Below are 19490 nucleotides of genomic sequence, written 5' to 3'. Positions count from 1 at the left end.
CACACTTTGAATATGATATACAGTAGAAGCTATAGACAAAAGAGCTTGTAGCGACACCTGCTGATCTTTCGTCCCTCCTCCACGCTGACTCAGACCTGATGACGGAGATGATGGACATGTCCAGCGACCTGGTGGGCTCTGGCATCCCTTTCCTTGACTACCGGAGGTACGCTGAGCGCATTTTCTTCCCCGGCCACCGGGAGTCTCCACTGAGGAGAGACCTGGACGTTCAGGAGTGTCGGAGGCAGACGGTGGAACAGGGCCTGGTGCAGCTGTCCAACCTACTCAACAGTAAACTCTTCCTCACCAAGGTAGTCATCAGTGTCATGAGCAGAGCAAGGCTTTAAGATGATACCTAAATTTTGAGCAGAGAGATAATTTGCCTTTTCTCTTCCTCTCAGTTCATTCACACTCTGGAGAGCCAGCGGACTTTCTCTCCCAGAGACCGGGCCTATGTGGCCTCCCTGTTGACGGTGTCTCTGCACGGCAAACTGGAGTATTTCACCGACATCCTCAAAACTCTCCTCAACGACCTGGTGGAGCAGTATGTGGCCAAGAACCCCAAACTGATGCTGCGACGGTAAGAAGAAGAACATGGTTATAGTTTAAAGGTGTTTTAAAGATGCTTGGCAGTGATTCAAACTCAGTGTTTTCTCTCTGCAGAACAGAGACAGTGGTGGAGAAGCTGCTGACCAACTGGATGTCCATCTGCCTCTATGCTTTCCTCAGGGTCAGTCAACACATAAGACGTGATTTTATAGTTCTGCACTACTATACAATCAAATATAATTTCAGTCCCAAATGTAAAAGACAACCAAATGTGATATTTTTTTATCTTTTTTATTAAGTAACATTTTTAAGGATTTCATCTGTGTTTGTGAGCCCTGGGACCTGGTGATAAAATGTGTAAGGGGAAGGTCGAACATGACATGTTTTGTTAAGATGGCCTTAAGAAGAACACGTTCCATTGTAGCTTCTTTTTTATGACCATCTTTTTATTAGATTAGATTTCACACCATTCATACAGACAGACACAAGTGGTCGAATCAAAGATCTGATGTAATAATAAAAATATAATGTAATAATATATATCCTCCTTACTAAATAAATTAAATATAAAGAAGAAAATGAAAAGAAAGAGACATAGCCTTCGCTGACATCCAATTCATTTAGCCCATCAAAATAGTTCTACATTTTGGGAAATACATTTATTCACTTTTTTGCAGAGAGAAAATCCATACCAGTAAATTTGAAGCTAGAGCCAGTAGCTGGTTAGCTTAGTCGAGCAGTAACTTCCTGAAGTCTTGTAAAACCAGCTGAGAATCCAAAACATCACTCTTCCCAGCTAAGAAAAAGTCCAGCACATTAAAACATGTTTTTACACTATGCATTTTGTACAAATTAAACAGACCAGATATGACATGTTAATCAGTGAGCTTTAGAGGTGATGGTTGGAGTCAGGCTAGCTGTTTCCACCTATTAACAGTCTTTGTGCTAAGCTAAGATAACTGGCTGTAGTTTCACATTTAATGTACAAATATGAAAGTGGTAATGATCTTGTCGTCAAACTTTGGCCAAGAGTAAGTGTTTCCCAAAATGTCGAACTGATCCTGCAAGGTCATTTACAGATTCAGTCAACATTATTAGAACTGAAAGATGATGAAAAGAGGACACACTGTTAAATAGATAGAATAGAGCAGTCAGTCTCTACAACATAATGCTTGGTAGACAACAATATCTGATAATACATCAGTCACTTGACTGCATGTTATAACATTTTAGTATGTTAGCATATTAGACTCTGCAACATCTCAGAGTTACAATATCTGTGAATAATTTGACCTATAACATGTAACTGTATGACCTGAAAGACACATTACACTCCTGGTAGCTCACCTGGTTGAGCGTGCACCCCATATACAAAGGCTCAGTCCTTCCTGTCAAATAAGGAAGGGGGGTGCCTAAAATCCCACCCCCCACCCCAAACAATTTTTAGTGCATTACACTATTCTGATCAAGTTTGTCCATATGTCATTAAATCTACTTTCCATACAGTTACTTTTCCCTATAAGCCCAGTTTTTATAAAACAAGAGGATTCACAGGTGTGATGTGATGAAAGTGAGTGGTACTCCATCAGATCACATGGCTGTTTGTAATAGTTAAAACAAAAAAAAGGTGAACCAGGTAAATTATATTATTATATACCCACCCTGACTCTCTCCACACTCCACCTCTGGCTCTACATGCCACTGTACTCTATCTGCTGTAATGCACTTTTTATTTTATATTTATACTTATATTGCTTTGTTCTGTTTAACCTCTTATTTTAGGGAATGTGTGACATGCACTTACAACACCAAAACAAATTCCTTGTATGTGTAAAAAACGTACTTGGCAATAAAGCTTTTCTGATTATGATTCTGATATGGTAGTTATGAGAAAGTCATAAGGCCATTATACCAGCGATCGTCAACTGGTGGCCCGCAGGCCAAATCCGGCCAGCCAATGCTTCCAGTCCGGCCCGCAGAATAATAATTAATTCAGAAAGTGTGAAGAGGAAAATATGTGTTCTGGTATTTTGCATTTCTAGCATTCACAGCAAGTGAACAACATTCCACAGGGAGAGCGCAAACCCAACCCCCTGTATTTGCAGCTCACATGCCGATTAGTTTCGGTATTGCGTGAGGATCTAAGTTCCACTGGACAACACCCATGATAAACCAGAAAAAATGCCATGCAGCTTCAAGCACAATTCATTTGGATACAAGCATGGCATTTTGGAAGATGGACAGGATTCTGAACAGCGATATCTGCGTGGCTGCACACAGCAGAGCCCAGAGGTAGCCTATGTGTGTTACAACATGCAGCACATGTACCAAACTTAGAACGATAAAGAGAGGATTATCAACAGCCCCTCAGCGGCAAAACCACGAGGTAGGGTGCAGAGCAGAGAGGCGGATCATGTGTATGTGGTTTTCCACGTCAACTTTATGCTTCAGGCTCTTTGAGAGTGACATTTTTACCTGACAACAGGCCTTTCTTCCTGCAAGCATTTTTCACCAATCAGAACACTGCATACTACAATGACTTTTCCTTATCACAGACTTTAACCATCACTCCTCAGGGAACTGCTTCCTAGTCTGAGATCATTTTCTAGTTAAGTAAGTTAAGTATCTAGTTATCATACTGGATTTTCAGTGATTTTTAGGAGTCTACTATGTTCACACTAATACAAGTAAATAAAAATAGCATTAATTTAATAAGAAAGTGAAAATATCAAACAATCATAGGCTTAATAGGTATAAATACATTTTATTTTCTTTAATTGAAAGTGTGGCCCCCAGAGTGTCTGCTTAGAAAAATCATGGCCCTTGGAAAAATGTAGTTGATGACCCCTGCTCTATACATAATATCTGAAAAGTCATTACAGACGGAAGCTTTTATAAAGCAGATGAATGTGCAGTCCAAACGTCAAAGTACTGACAACTGTGAAGTGCCATGGGAAAGTTTCATCAGAAATGTACCCATGCAGAGGGAATGACGCTATAAAGAAAGCCAGTGTCCTCCAGTCTTCAGTAAATAGTCCAGCTTTTCCTGATAGACTATGATTTTGTACAGTGTAATCTTTCTGGCTTCTTTTTGAAGTTGCAAGTCACTGATTAAAATAGATAAAAGAATGTCCTTGTTGTTTGTTGTTTGTGTGTGTGTGTGTGTGTGTGTGTGTGTGTGTGTGTGTGTGTGTGTGTGTGTGTGTGTGTGTGTGTGCTTGTGCCTGTGCTTGTGTGTTTTAGGACTCAGCGGGGGAGTCTCTCTACATGCTGTTCAGGGCCATAAAGCACCAGGTAGATAAAGGACCGGTGGACGCTGTGACCGGCAAGGCCAAGTACACCCTTAATGACAACCGCCTGCTGCGAGAGGACGTGGAGTACAAGACCCTGGTGTGGAGAACTGACATCATACCAAATGATCATTTGCATCTTATTGAATAATCCCAGACATCCACTATGACCTTCAGGAAGTTGTTGTTTCCTCTTTCACGCTCTCACCCCTCTTACTTTCTATCTTCTTTTGCAGACTCTGAATGTGTTGGTGCAGGGTGGAGGAGTGAACGAGAGCCAGCCACTGCCCTCCAAAGTGTTGGACTGTGACACCATCACACAGGTGAAAGAAAAGCTGCTGGATCAGGTGTACAAGGGCACCTCCTTCTCCCACCGACCCCACGCAGACTCATTGGACCTTGGTGAGAATTCATATACACATCACACACCTTAAATTGCTTAAATCAATTTTAGCATTTTTGTTATTCATACTTAGTATATCTGCGACAGTAAAGTGAGAGAAATTGTGAAATGGTTCACTTGACTTCAAGTGTTCTCTGTTGTATTTGTTGAGCTGTGTCCAAGGCAAAAATAAATGTCTGCACACACACACACACACACACACACACACACACACACACACACACTGTGCTGACTGTCTGGCTGTTGTCTGTTGTTCAGAGTGGCGGTCTGGTGTTGCCGGTCATCTCATTCTGTCAGATGAGGACTTGACGTCTGTGGTTCAGGGCAACTGGAAACGCCTTAACACACTGCAGCACTACAAGGTCAGAGTTCACGCTTCTCTAACACACTTTTACTCACTAACAGTAGTTAGTAGATAGGTTTGTGGTCTAATAATGCAAACTATATTTTGTGTTCATCAGGTCCCAGACGGTGCAACAGTAGCGCTGGTCCCTCGCAACACCAAACACATTCACAATGACAACCACGACTACATTGCAGGAGAGAGTGAGTTAACATGATGAACAGTATTATTGGAAAAATGAATCTCCTCATGATGATCGAACTGTCACCTAAAAATCCTTTATGCTTCTATTAAACTCCTGATTGAATCTTAATAAGCACCTTTCTGTGTGTGTGACATTTTTGCCGTAACCATACCACACTCATCATTTGCAAAGTAAATCCAGGCAGCATAGATGATTGCATGTGTCTTGCACTGGGAGTATACTATGGCTCATTGTTACTGATTAGCGTTGCGACAGCCCGCCCACGGGCCATCTTCCTTTTTTGTGCGCATCATGCTATTTATACAACTCAAACACTATCTTGTTACATTGATAAAGTTCCAGTTGATTACATCCAGTTATTGGTTTAGTCTAAACACATTATGACAATTAAAGATATTCACAGACAGCATTTTTTAAATTTAAAATTTTGCCTTGAACCAATAGAAGATTCCTTGTCTCGTCCTCAGCTTATAATAGCCAACGAGTGCCTGTGGCCTTTCTTCTTTTGTTTACAGACTCAGCCAATTGCAGCCGGTTGTGCTGATGACTGATTTTCGTATAGTTCGTATAGCCAATGACATTCTGAACATATATGCTGCCTTTCTGAGGTTTTTTACAAGCCAAAACAAGGAATTGTGTGTTTGTGTGTGTGTGTGTGTGTGTGTGCGTGTGCGTGTGTGTGTGTGTGTGTGTGTGTGTGTGTGTGTGTGTGTGTGGGAGCTCAGCCCCGACACAGAGCAGGGAAGAGAGTGAGGATAAATACTACAGTTTTAGCCCCGGGGCCCGTTTAATCCCGGGTTTCGATACCCAACCCTAAATTAAATGATTGTCCTTATTCATTGCATTTCAGGCAGTCTTTTGCGTTGTGTTCATGTTCATATCGCGATGACGATGAAAATACGGTCAACACCACTACAGATGAACATTTAATATCAGCATTATAGACACCACTAGTGACTATTCCTGTAACAACTACTAAGCATATTGACCATACACAGTCCTTCCATATACTAGGTTTTGACCTACTCTATAATCCAATTTTTTATTGATACCAGATTTTTTTTTATTCAAAGTGAATCTCTATAAATTCCAATAATTGTTTTTGATAATAAAATGTGACAATGTGAGCTTTCTGTATATCTGATGGTGAAGCAGGGCTCCACTGGTCAGTAAATTATACCAAATAAAGCTTTTTGAAACATTGACCTGTACAGAGACTCCAATGCTGGAGGATGCAGATGAAGGTGGAGTGAGGCTGTGGCATCTGGTGAAAGCCAGTGAGGAGCCTGAGCTGCCCAAACACCGCAGAGGCAGCCTGAGGGAGAAAGAGAGGGCCAAGGCCATCCCTGAGATCTACTTGACCCGTCTGCTGTCCATGAAGGTACACACACACACACACACACACACACACACACACACACACACACACACACACACAGCCACAGAGACACACAGACACACACACACACACACACAGCCACAGAGACACACAGACACACACACACACACACACACACACACACACGACATGTTGCTAAAATGGTCCAACACACACAAGTCATATAATATATATATATAATGCTGATAATTGTGATTTGTTACACAACTTTGTTGAATACTCGATTCTGATTGGTCTATCACGCTTTTTTATGGTATGTTAATTCTGTTCAGTAGACCTTTGCTGAAATACGGATAATGTCAAATAAATGTATATTTTGTGTCAAATTATTGATTTCTTTAGTAAGTTACGTTAGCCGTGTAATAAGCAGGATAAGCCTTAGCCTTGAAACCAGCTGAATCTGCCAGCTCATGTTTTATTTGCTAAGGCAGATACATCTGGTCCCCTACCCGTTCATTCAAATTTCCAGCTGACCAGAACCTGGGCAGGCCAATCACACAGGGCGGATTTAAGACAATGACTGACAGAGGAGCATCAACATATTTACTGGACGTAGCTGGAATTCTCAGTCCAGCACAACGCACAAGGCTTAGGAAACTCAGATCAAACTGTCAAACTAGGCGGTGCTGATCAAATATGAATCAAGATTCTGTTACTGTGGGATCACGTGACCAGCACCCGCTATGTTCGCAAGAGACTAGAGCTCCTGCACTAACCTCCGCATTTCATTAAATAACTAGGTCTATTACTTTTTATTCGATGCCAAATCGTTTTGTCTGTTATCACGGTGACTCAGGCACGAAAAAGCAGGTCTTGTTGTCGCCTAAACTATCTACTCGTTCAGAGAAATCTGCTAGCATGGCAGCGGCTAATGGAGCGGTAGCTAATGTAGCAACTGATGTTAACACGATCCCTGACATGGAGGACTTAATCACTCAGGTTATGGAAAAGCAACTAAGTATGCTTGAATCAATGATCTACAACACAGTGAAGGGAGTGTTAGTGGAAATTAATGCCTCGCAGCAACACATCGGGGCAGAACATGAGATGCAGGAAATTATGGTATGTGAGCCGGATCAATCTGACTGCGTCACATTCACGATCCAGCGGCTTCGGGTGCTTAAAGGAACACAACACGAGCTACACACTGAACGCAACTCGGACTCGTTTGTCCGCCTGGCCGCCCTGGGAGCGATCCACGGAGGGAGAGAGTTCGCCTTCGCTGCAGCCGCGGAGCCGGGCGTTTTCTGTCTGGAATTGGATGTGGACGACGGCGCGACACACGCACCGGCTGCCCCCGCACCGCGGACTGTTGCCGACTGAGGAACCGGAGGGCGGCGGTGGGACTTCGCGTTCGGTGCCGGGGCTGAGACCGGAGGACTCAGCACCTGTGGACTAACGGTATCTGGGCTACTGAACCGAGACTGGAGGACGCTGTGTGTAGGTTTTGGAACCAACCTTTGAAGGAACATTTAACCAGACTGTAAGAAATTATTAATGCTGGCTACTCAGTCTACAGTTTATGTTTTGTGGACATTTAACCGTGCTGAAAAGAACATGATAAATCCTGAGGACACGGTATGTAAGTTTCAGAGCCAAGCTTTAAAGGGACACGAAGGATGCGGACTGTTCAGCTCATAGTCTGCTTGTTGCTCCAACTAGATTGGTGTGTTTTTCACATAGCTTATTCCAGAAATTGATTTTCACATAGCCTATTTCAGAACTTAATAGCTGGTTGAGACCTAGTTCTAAGGTGTTTATAACATTGTTCATGTTTAACATAGAAATTCACAAGACCTGTTTCAATTAACCTGTGACTTAAGACAGGAGGTGCAGTTTTGAGCTGGAGTTTTGCGCGAACTGCATTTGATGTGGTCACGCATCTTACAGATAGGGGAGGGGGTCTGCAGTCGCAGAGGGTTAGGGGATTTATTTAATTTTTTATGTTTTCGCCACACCTATCTCAGAGCTAACAGTTCACCCTTTGCTACAGATTTGTCAGCGAATTCCGGTAGGGTACTCAAGACATGTATGCATGTAAATTTTGAAGATGGCTAAGCTTTCAATCCTTTCAGTCATTAGGGGGCTAAACGGGCCGATCAAACGAGCTAAATTCCTATTTCTCGCCTTAAATATTTCAGAAACACATTTACAGTGTCCTGTTTGGCTGTAATAAAAAAAAAAAATGTGAACCTGCCATCACTTTTTTGTCTGCTTTAAAATGGACCAAATAGCTCAGCGCTATGTTGTTTCGTTGATCTGATTAGCTGTAGGTCTATCCAGTTGCGTGCAGAGAGGGATTTTGGTCTGCATCACAGCCCTTGGAAATCGAAAATGAACTGAGAGGTTCCAGAATAATGCGCATTTGTGAATGAGTCTAGCGATGCCAGGCTACTGTAGCCTAGTTTCTTTTATAAACATTGCTACCTAATTATTTATACAACCATTGCATGACTTTTAATGGTCAAAATTGTTTTACAATATTTCATAAAGTTTTTATTTAGCTGTATGATTTTGGTACACAATGGGAATCCATGTATCCAACTGCATATATACTGATAAACAGAGTAAACACAATGACACACTCCTCCTCTCTGTAATGTGTACGTTGTTGCACAGCAACAAACAATCCTCCGTACTGAATCATTTTCAATTCTTTCTCCGTTTACTTCAGGGTACATTGCAGAAGTTTGTAGACGATCTGTTCACAGTGATCCTCAGCACCAGTCGTCCTGTACCGCTGGCTGTCAAATACTTCTTTGATCTGCTGGACGACCAGGCGGGACAACACGGCATCTCCGACCCAGAGACTATACACATTTGGAAGACCAACAGGTACAGTATAGACTCACACAAACAGACATGAGGATGACACAGAGAGGGGGACTTAATTCGCACAAACAGCTGACTTCAGACTTGACTTGCAACTCGACCCAAAAGACTTCAGACTTCAGACTGGACTCGAGCTTCGAGACCCATCAAAAACCTGTTTTCATGCAATTATTGCTTTTTAAATCTAAATTCATTCATGTATTTCTATTTTCTTTTATTGGTGCATATACGTTGGGAAAACGTATGACGAGCTGCATGTCCCCTGCCCTTTGCCCCCATAATGTGCAACGTAATGCATGTGCTATGCCTATGTGCGCGCACTCACATATAAAAAAATGCATTGACGATGGTGACACCAAGTCCTCCCAGAGTTGTGCCTTTTGTCATTAGTTTTGCTTTCAATAACTTCATAAACAGTGGCAGTAAGCGAACAGCTACATGCAGGTGTGTGGCACCAAAATAAATTATGCCGGATCAACAACTTCGAACTTCATCAGGCATCTCAAAACACATCCAGATAGGTCAGTCACTTGCTAATGTGAAAGAGACGTTAAATTTAGCATATATCGCCGAGATCACGTGAACAACGACCGCAATGGCTGCCCAGGGCTAAAACTCTGCACTCACCTCCGTATTTTCATCGAAAAACCAGGTCTATTCCTTCTTCTTCGACGTCAATCATTTTTATTTGTCGAAACAGTGACTCAGTGGAATGCCAGCAGGAGCAAAAAAGCAGGTCTCGTTGCCGTTTACCCGGACTAATGCTACCTGGAGTACTGTACAAGTTTGACTCGAGAGCACTGTATGTACGTTTTGGGACCAAGATTTAAAGGGACATTTAATTAGGCTGGAAAACATGATGAATGCGGACTATTCAGTTTATAATCTATGTCTATTACTCTCACTAGGCTGGTGTGTATCTTACAGACAGGGGAGGGGGTCTGCGGTCTCAGAGGGTTAGGGGATTTATTTTATTTTTTATGTTTTTACCACACTTTGCTTATATCTAAATGTACATGTGTAAATTTTGAAGATGGCTGAGCTTTCAATCCTTTCAGGGCTAAACGGGCCGATCAAACTATCGATCAAATTCCTGGACTATTTAAGAAGAAAGAACATAGATGTGGCGCTTATACAAGAGTCACATTTACATAAAAGAGATGTAAATCGTCTACAAAATAAATACTTCAAGGTTGTTGCCTCATCTAGTGACGACACCAAAACCAAGGGATCCATTGTGTTGCAAATGCGCACTCACCGTAGACAAAAGCAGTAAAGACTTATCACACAGGATATCTTATATATGTACCACGATAAGGAGTAGAAAAATAGCCTTTGTTTCGGTATATGCACCGTCTATATATGATGAAAGTTTTTTCCCGCGCCTAACCAATGAATTGCTCTCTCTCAATGAATATTCACTAATTATAGGGGAAGATATGAATGCATATAGATAGATCCCTGATCTATCCTGATTTAAATCTACTAAGATTTAAATCAGGATAGATCAGGGATCAATCACATAATAGCCCAGAAACATATATCAGACATGTTTAGAGCAGTTGTGGAATCCCACCATCTAAAGGCAGCTACACACCAGGCCGATAATCGGCCGTTGGACAGTCTGGCAAGGTCAGTGACTCGAGTCTGTTCGGTGTGTTCCGTGCCGTCGTCCGTTGGAGGAGCTGTCGGCCTTCATTTTGGCCGACCTGACATGCTCAGTCGGCGACAGGGTAGTCGGGACTCACCCGGAAATGGCAAGCAGCATGACTGTGACTAAGCCTCTCAAAATCTGACGAAAATCTTTTAAACTGACCTTTGTCGATCTGAAATGAAGACAGATTCAGCAACTGCATGGCCTATTTCTCGCTTAAAATGTTTTCAGAAACATGTTTCGGTGAACTATTTTACTACAATATGAGATCGTATTGTGAATGAGTCGCCATTAATGGCCGGTTGAAAAATCCAAAATCCGGAAGCAGCAGCCAGACCCATGTGACGCATTCATCCAATCAGCTGCCGGTTTTCATTTTTTGGGCGACAATACAGATTAGCGCCGCCTGCTGTTATGGAGACGTATTACGTCTCGTCGCTTTGGTGTGTTCTGAGGCAATTCTTTTACCAACTGATCAGTCCAACTGCCTTTTCTGCCAATGGTCGGCCGTCTGGTTGGTCTGTATCGGCCTTTACAGATATATGGAGGATGCACAACCCTACAGCAAGGAATACACCTTTTTTTCCACACGCCACCTCACACGCTTTGATTCTTTTTTTTTTTTTTAAGATCAATTTTTTATTGCTTTTTTAACTTTAAACATACAGAACAAAGAAACACAAATTGACAGGAACACAAACCCTCTCCCACCCCCACCCTCTGCGGTCTAGAGGAAAACCAAACAAACAAACAGAAATCACACCTTGCCTAATCACTCTCCCCTAGTTCTTGAGGCGCTGAGGTCATTAGGTCTGATATTTGTGCTGCTGCGTTTTTCCATAGGTTGATAATCGATGATTTGGCTTTGTTAATCCTTGCTGTAGAGAGCTCAAGCATAACTATGTCCAGAAAATACGCCAACCACTGTTTAAAGTGAATGGGGGGGGAGCCAGCGTTGAGCTATCATTTTCTTAGTTGCAGTTGAGCCGGCTAGCCAAATTTTCCTCTGTCTCCCAAGCATGTGTAATTTAGAGTCGTCATTAAGTAACAAAACAATCGGGTCAGTAGGAATTCGACATCCTATCACATCAGATATTATTGATGTTGTTTTATTCCAGAACTCATGCACCTGTTCACACTCTCAGACCATATGCAGGAAAGTTCCAGTTTGTTCAGGTTGACAGAATGTGCAATAGGGAGTGGGAATGACTTTAGAGACGTATCTCTTCTGAGGAGTCCAATATGTCCTATGGCATATGTTGAAATGGTGATTTGGGTTCTTGGAACAGTGGAAAATGTTGTCCCAAACTGTCTCCCAATTAATTGCGTTCCCTTCAGGGCTCAGCTCTCGCTCCCATTTCTTTACTATTGGGAGTTCTCCTATAGATACTTGCATCAGTTTAGCGTAAATCCTGGATACCAATTCTCTCACAGGAAAATCAGCAAACCATTTAATGACTGGGTGTGCCTCAAGACTGTTTCCCCATGGCACTCCATAGCATTTTAGGGCTGATCTTAAGCAAAGATAAAGGTAGAAAGATGTCCTGGGGACCTTAAAACTAGCTCTCAGGTCCTCAAAACTCAACATACCTTTCTCATTGACTAGCTGGTCTAAAGTATAAATACCTCTGTCACTCCACTGGTTACAAGCAAAGGGTTTGTTCCCAGACAATAAGGTGCGTTGTCATATTGAGGTATTCAAATGCCACTTATTGGTATAGTGTAGTTGCTCCTCTTACCTGTTTAAAGTTGGTCAGTGTGTTGGTGATAATAGGGCCATAGGCTAACATACACTTCTTCTGGACACACACCTGCAAAGGCAAGGTCTTGCAGTCTTAGACTTCCAGTGATATTTTGCTCTATTTCTCTCCATGGAACTGTAGATGAAGAGTCCATCCACACTCTGAGGGCCCGTAGCTGAAAGGCTCTGTGATACACTTTAAGGTTGGGGAGGGCCAGGCCTCCCGTGTTTGTGGTACGTTGCAGGGTAGAGTATTTTAGTCTAGGTTGTTTATTATTCCAAATATATTGCCGAATTACGGTATCAAGTTTCTTTATTTAGAATTTAATAATTCCCTTCTCCAGAACACAGCTTTTCATGCAGAATTTAGAACCAAACTGGCTGAATTTATATCAATTAATACCGACTCAGTTTCTGACCCTGCATATACATGGCAGGCAACTAAAGGATTTATTAGAGATTTCACATCGCGGTCAACTTGAAGAGGAAAAGAGAGGCAAAGATTGCGGACTTTGAAGAACACTGTAAATCATTAGAGCAGTCTCTTAAGACTTGTTTTTCTAAATCTACTCATACTCTTCTAGTCACAAGTCGAACAGAGCTGAATGATCTGCTAAGAAGGAGAGCTGAGTTCATAATGCACAGAGTGAGGCAAAATTACTATTTTAATGGCTGTAAACCAAGCAAATTGCTTGCTCTGAAATTAAAACAAAGCGAATCCAGAGCTACTATCAACAGCATTTGCAAAGACTGAGGTATCTCAACAAATCCTAAGGATATCAGCGCCACTTTTCAATCCTTCTACTCAAAGTTGTATGAGTCCTCCTGCAACCCAGATCCGACACAATGCCATAAGTTCCTAAAAGAACTGAACCTGCCTCTTCTTGACCCAGAGGAGGTAGAAGAACTGGGTCAACGTATAACGTTAGAGGAACTTAAATCAGCACTAAAAACAGTTAAAAAAGGGAAAACGCCAGGGTTGGATGAAATTCCATCAGAACTTCTTCTACAGTATTTTGACATATTAGGACCTACCACAAGCTTTAACTTCAGCCATAGAGAAGGGTACTTTCCACCAACAAACCAACACTGCGCTTATTTCCGTTATGCCAAAGAAGGGCAAAGATCTTACAGATTGCTCAAATTTCAGGCCCATCAGCCTCATTGGGACTGATATTGAGCTTTATTCCAAAGTCTTGGCTCTCCGCCTAAAGTGCTTTATCAAGAAGCTAGTCCACCCCGACCAATCAGGTTTTATACCCAAGCGTCATGCTGCAGACAATGTACGCAGACTATTTCATATAATAGAAGAAGCCAAAAACCTTCCAACGCAGCAGTTTTATCAGTGGACGCGGAAAAGGTTTTTGACCGCCTAGAGTGGAACTACTTGTGGCAAGTAATGGAGAGGCTTGGTTTGGGGGCCAAATTCATTGACATGGTGTGTACTTTATATGCGAATCCCACGGCCATAGTCTCAACCAATTCCTTGCACTCTCAGCGGGGCTCGCGACAGGGATGCCCGCTCTCCCCCATGCTGTTTGCAATCTCTCTTGAACCGTTAGCCCAAGCCATAAGGCAAAATAAAATCTGTAATGTCCAGATTAAATCCAATAGCAGCTCAATATCATTATTTGCAGACGATATTTTGTTGTCTATTTCTGATCTTGAGGACTCTATTCCAAAAATTCTTAAGATCTTCAACAAATTTGGCTCAATCTCCGGCTATAAAATTAACTGGAATAAATCTAATCTTCTTTTATTGAATAACAGGCATGTGGCATCAGCCATTAGTGTTACAATACCAACCCAAAGCAAAATTACATATTTAGGCATCATCCCTACGCGAGTTGTCCAGGACAACTATGAAACTATATTAAGTAGTGTTCAAAGGGATCTGGCCAATTGGTCTGCGCTGCCGGCATCACTACGCTCCAGGATTGCTGTTGTTAAAATAAACATAGTTCTTCGTGTGAATGATCCCCTTAACCCCACCAATAAATTTCTGGAAGAAACTTGATATCTTAATTCGGCAGTATATTTGGAATAATAAACAACATAGGCTAAAATACTCTACCCTGCCACAAACACGGGAGGCTTGGCCCTCCCCAACCTTAAAGTGTATCACAGAGCCTTTTAGCTACGGGCCCTTAGAGTGTGGATGGACCCCTCATCTACAGTCCCATGGAGAGAAATAGAGCAAAACCTCACTGGAAGTCTAAGACTGCAAGGTGTGCCTTTGCAGGTGTGTGTCCAAAAAAGTGTATGCTAGCCTATGGCCCTATTATTACCAACACATTGACCAACTTTAAACAGGTGGAGGAGCAACTACCCTACACCAATAAGTGGCATTTGAACACCCCAATTTGGCACAATAAACACTTAATGTCTGGTAATAAACCCTTTGCTTGTAAGCAGTGGAGTGACAGAGGTATTTATACTGTAGACCAGCTATTCAATGAGAAAGGTATGTTGAGTTTTGAAGACCTGAGAGCTAGTTTGGAGGTCCCCAGGACATCCTTCTTCTTCGCTTAAGATCAGCCCTAAAATGCTATGGAGTGCCATGGGGAAACAGTCTTGAGGCGCACCCAGTCATTAAATGGTTTGTTGATTTTCCGGTGAGAGGATTAGTATCCAAGATCTATGCTAAACTGATGCAAGTATCCATAGGAGAACTCCCAATAGCAAGAAAATGGGAGAGAGAGCTGAGCCCTGAGGGGAACACAATTAATTGGGAGACAGTTTGGGACAACATTTTCCATTGTTCCAAGAATCCAAATCACCAGTATATCCACTTCAACATATGCCATAGGACATATTGGACTCCTCAGAAGAGATACGTCTCTAAAGTCATTCCCACTCCCTATTGCACATTCTGTCAACCTGAACAAACTGGAACTTTCCTGCACATGGTCTGGGAGTGTGAACAGGTGCAAGAGTTCTGGAATAAAACAACATCAATAATATCTGATGTGATAGGATGTTGAATTCCTACTGACCTGATTTTTTGTTACTTAATGATGACTCTAAATTACACCTGCTTGGGAGACAGAAGAAAATTTGGCTAGCCAGCTCAACTAAGCTAATCTGTATTGTCGCCCAAAAATGAAAACCGGCAGCTGATTGGACGAACACGTCACGTGGGTCTTGTTTCTCCAGAAATTCAAAGACAGACTGTCATGGCGGCTTGTTCAGAATACGATCTCATATTGTACTAAAATAGTTCACTGAAATGTGTTTCTGAAAACAGCGAGAAATAGGCCATGCAGTTGCTGAATCTGTCCTCATTTCAGATCAACAAAGGTCAGTTTAAAAGATTTTCGTCAGATTTTGAGAGACTCTAGTCACGCTCATTCTGCTCCCCATTAACCGGGTTAGCACTCTACCAATCAGATGGGTCATTTGAGTCCAACTGCCGGCAGTGCCCGCCCCGCCAATTATACACGTAAAATCGGCCAAAATGAAGGACAACGGCCCCTCGGACAACTAACCCTAACCCTGGTTGGCGTATTTTCTAGACATAGTTAGTGGGAATGCTGTTCCCCGCTTCCCCCTCCTGAGGTGGCGAACGGTTTTCCAGAAGCACCTTGGTGCCGACCGAAAGTCCTTCTCCATGTCTTCTCCGAACTTCTCCCACACCCGCTGCTTTGCCTCTTTCACGGCAGAGGCTGCAGCCCTTCGGGCCCTTCGGTACCTTGCAACTGCCTCCGGAGTCCCCTGGGATAACATATCCCAGAAAGACTCCTTCTTCAGTCGGACGGCTTCCCTGACCACCGGTGTCCACCACGGTGTTCGTGGGTTGCCGCCCCTTGAGGCACCTAAGACCCTAAGACCACAGCTCCCCGCCGCAGCTTCAGCAATGGAAACATTGAACATTGTCCACTCAGGTTCAATGCCCCCAGCCTCCACAGGGATGCACGAAAAGCTCCGCCGGAGGTGTGAGTTGAAAGTCTGTTGGACAGGGGCCTCCTCCAGACGTTCCCAGTTCACCCGCACTACCCGTTTGGGTTTACCAGGTCTGTCCAGAGTCTTCCCCCACCCTCTGACCCAACTCACCACCAGATGGTGATCAGTTAACAGCTCTGCCCCTCTCTTCACCCGAGTGTCCAAAACATACGGCCTCAGATCAGATGAAACGATTATAAAATCGATCATTGACCTTTGGCCTAGGGTGCTCTGGTACCAAGTACACTTATGAGCATCCCTATGTTCGAACATGGTGTTCGTTATAGACAATCCATGACTAGCACAGAAGTCCGACAACAAACAACCACTCTGGTTTAGATCAGGGAGGCCGTTCCTCCCAATCACGCCTCTCCATGTGTCTCCATCATTGCCCACGTGCGCGTTGAAGTCCCCCAGCAGAACTATGGAGTCCCCTACTGGAGCCCCATACAGGACTCCATTCAAGGTCTCCAAGAAGGCCGAATACTCCGAGCTCTTGTTTGGTGCATACGCACAAACAACAGTCAGAGTTTTCCCCCCCACAACCCGCAGGCGTAGGGAGGCGACCCTCTCGTCCACCGGGGTAAACTCCAACGTAGCGGCGCTCAGCCGGGGGCTTGTGAGTATCCCCACACCCGCCCGGCGCCTCACACCCTGGGCAACTCCGGAGAAGAAAAGAGTCCAACCCCTATCCAGGAGTATGGTTCCAGAACCGAGACTGTGCGTAGAGGTAAGCCCCACCAGATCCAACTGGTAGCGCTCCACCTCCCGCATAAGTTCCGGTTCCTTCCCCCACAGAGAGGTGACGTTCCACGTCCCCAGAGCCAGCGTCTGCTGCCCGGGTCTGGTCCGTCGAGGCCCCTGACCTTCACTGCCACCCATGTGGCAGCGCACCCGACCCCAGCGGTTCCTCCCACAGGTGGTGGGCCCATGGGTTGGAGAGAGAGGTGCCACGTAGCTTTTTCGGGCTGTGCCCGGCCGGGCTCCGTGGCAAACCCGGCCACCAGGCGCTCGCTGACGGGCCCTCCATCTGGGCCTGGCTCCAGACGGGGGCCCCGGGCTTCCTCCGGGCAGGGTCACATCATCTCTACCTCGTTTTTTCATAGGGTTTTTGAACCATTCTTTGTCTGGCCCCTCACCTGGGACCACTTTGCCTTGGGAGACCCTACCAGGAGCACAAAGCTCCAGACAACACAGCCCTCAGGTTCATAGGGACACACAAACCTCTCCACCACGATAAGGTGATGGTTTCACAGACAGTTGAATTGAATTCTACAGGCAGTAATATGAACATTAGTCTATATCTTTAGTGTTCCACTTCTGTCTGTCTCTGTCTCTCTTTGTCTGTCTCTGTCTCTCTCTGTCTGTCTCTGTCTGTCTCTGTCTCTCTCTGTCTCTGTCTGTCTGTTTGTCTGTCTATCTGTCTCTGTCTCTCTCTGTCTCTGTCTGTCTGTCTGTCTGTCTCTGTCTCTCTGTCTCTCTGTCTCTCTCTGTCTGTCTGTCTCTGTCTATCTCTCTCTGTCTCTGTCTCTCTGTCTGTCTGTTTGTTTCTCTCTGTCTGTCTGTCTGTCTCTGTCACTCTCTGTCTGTCTCTGTCTCTCTGTCTGTCTCTGTCTCTCTCTCTCTCTGTCTTTCTCTGTCTGTCTCTGTCTCTCTCTGTCTGTCTCTCTCTGTCATGCCTGTGGTGTGGTAGAGCCGGGTTCCAATCCCACTGAGGTACATCAATCAATGTGTCCCTGAAGTAAACACTTAACCCATTATCCCTCCAAGGGTGTGTTACCACTGACATATATAGCAATTGGAAGGTGCTTCCTTTCATTTTTCCTCTTTCTGCTTGTTTGTTCTATGCAATGGATATGGCTGATAATAAGTCTTTTTAGTCAATTCATTGAAACTTCCACTTTTGATAGTATTACAGTTTAGCTTCCAGTTTTTCTAAAATGTATTTCAGCTCTTAACTCATGTGCAGTTCAGCTTCCAATTTCCAAGTTTTTCAGCAGTTTAGATCAAACAATTTGTTACATATTTCTGCATTTTCATCAATGTTTCTCACAGCATTTGTAAGTTTTCAATACTGATTCATAATTTCAGATAAAATATTATATAACACATAAATTATTTTATACATTAGTGGTGTTATTCAACTTTTTAATGAAATTCATACTCATTCTACCGATTTCCACTTTTTTAACTATTCTCACTACTTTAACTTCTTCTTACTGATTTAAGCTATTCAACCAGTTTAGCTTTAGCTATTCAGCATTCCCACGCATTTTCCGCAGGAAATGCATTTTCTAGTATCTTATTATTCTTATTCCGTACGTTTTTTGGCTCTCCGTAACTTCTGCATACTTTCAGCTATTAAAACCATTCAACTTTTAAAATGTTCAGCTCTTTCAGCTAATGATGGGACTTCTTCAACTTTTTTTCTACTATTTATACTTTTTAAAATATTAAGCTTTTTATGACTTTTTTTTAACATTGAAGTCAATGAGAGCATGCTTCAAATCCTTCAAATCTTCTTCTGCTCCCAAAATGTTCAGCTCCTTCATACTTTCTCCTACAGACGCCAAACAAACTTTAAAATGTTCACAAAATATTCAGGTATTAGGCTCTATCTTTTCAGTTTGATATCTTTTACAGTTGTTGTGAAAAAGCTGTTTAAGTTTAGTGATCATTTCAGGATTTTTCTGCGTTTCTAGTGAGTGTGTGTGGCGTCTGTCAGAGTGGATGATGTCATCGTTAGAGTGCAGCACCTTAGAAAAAATATCTTTGTCCCCTCTATAAATTGCTCTCACGCCCACAATATCTACTTGTCATACACAATTTATACATCAAAACGTAGGTATTTTTGTCTAGTTTCAGGCAATGTGCTCAGTTATGCGATATGCCTTATACTTTTGGCTCGATGAGCTTCCAAACGACAAGAGTTCCACATCTCCCTCCATTCACGGCCATGTTAAATGTCCTCCACATTTCCCAGCGAAACGCAGAGCGAACCACTTTTTTAAATCGCTGATATGCCTACATTTTTAAGTTTATCAACATAAATTTTACATGAATACGTTCACAAAGGTCTTGTGTCTCTAACGGTGAAGTCGGTGTTTCGATAGCATGTACTGTTGTGGATTT

General features: G+C 43.1%; 1 protein-coding gene across 3 annotated transcripts in view; it reads left to right on the top strand.

Moving 5' to 3' along the window:
- Positions 1-19490, top strand: part of plxnb1b (plexin b1b) — a 195492-nt gene that overhangs the window by 165889 nt on the left and 10113 nt on the right. For all 3 annotated transcript variants that reach the window (XM_031277173.2, XM_031277172.2, XM_036001850.1), the window contains 9 exons: positions 94-311; positions 402-580; positions 664-730; positions 3793-3939; positions 4076-4241; positions 4501-4604; positions 4704-4788; positions 6005-6171; positions 8864-9024. In XM_031277173.2, coding sequence (XP_031133033.1) covers positions 94-311; positions 402-580; positions 664-730; positions 3793-3939; positions 4076-4241; positions 4501-4604; positions 4704-4788; positions 6005-6171; positions 8864-9024 — 1294 coding nt within the window. The remainder of the gene's footprint in view (positions 1-93; positions 312-401; positions 581-663; positions 731-3792; positions 3940-4075; positions 4242-4500; positions 4605-4703; positions 4789-6004; positions 6172-8863; positions 9025-19490) is intronic.

Source organism: Sander lucioperca, chromosome 6 (genome assembly GCF_008315115.2).
Source record: "Sander lucioperca isolate FBNREF2018 chromosome 6, SLUC_FBN_1.2, whole genome shotgun sequence".
Lineage (NCBI taxonomy): Eukaryota > Metazoa > Chordata > Actinopteri > Perciformes > Percidae > Sander > Sander lucioperca.
The sequence above is the reverse complement of the archived record's forward strand: the minus strand, read 5'-3'. Positions and strand labels throughout refer to the sequence as shown.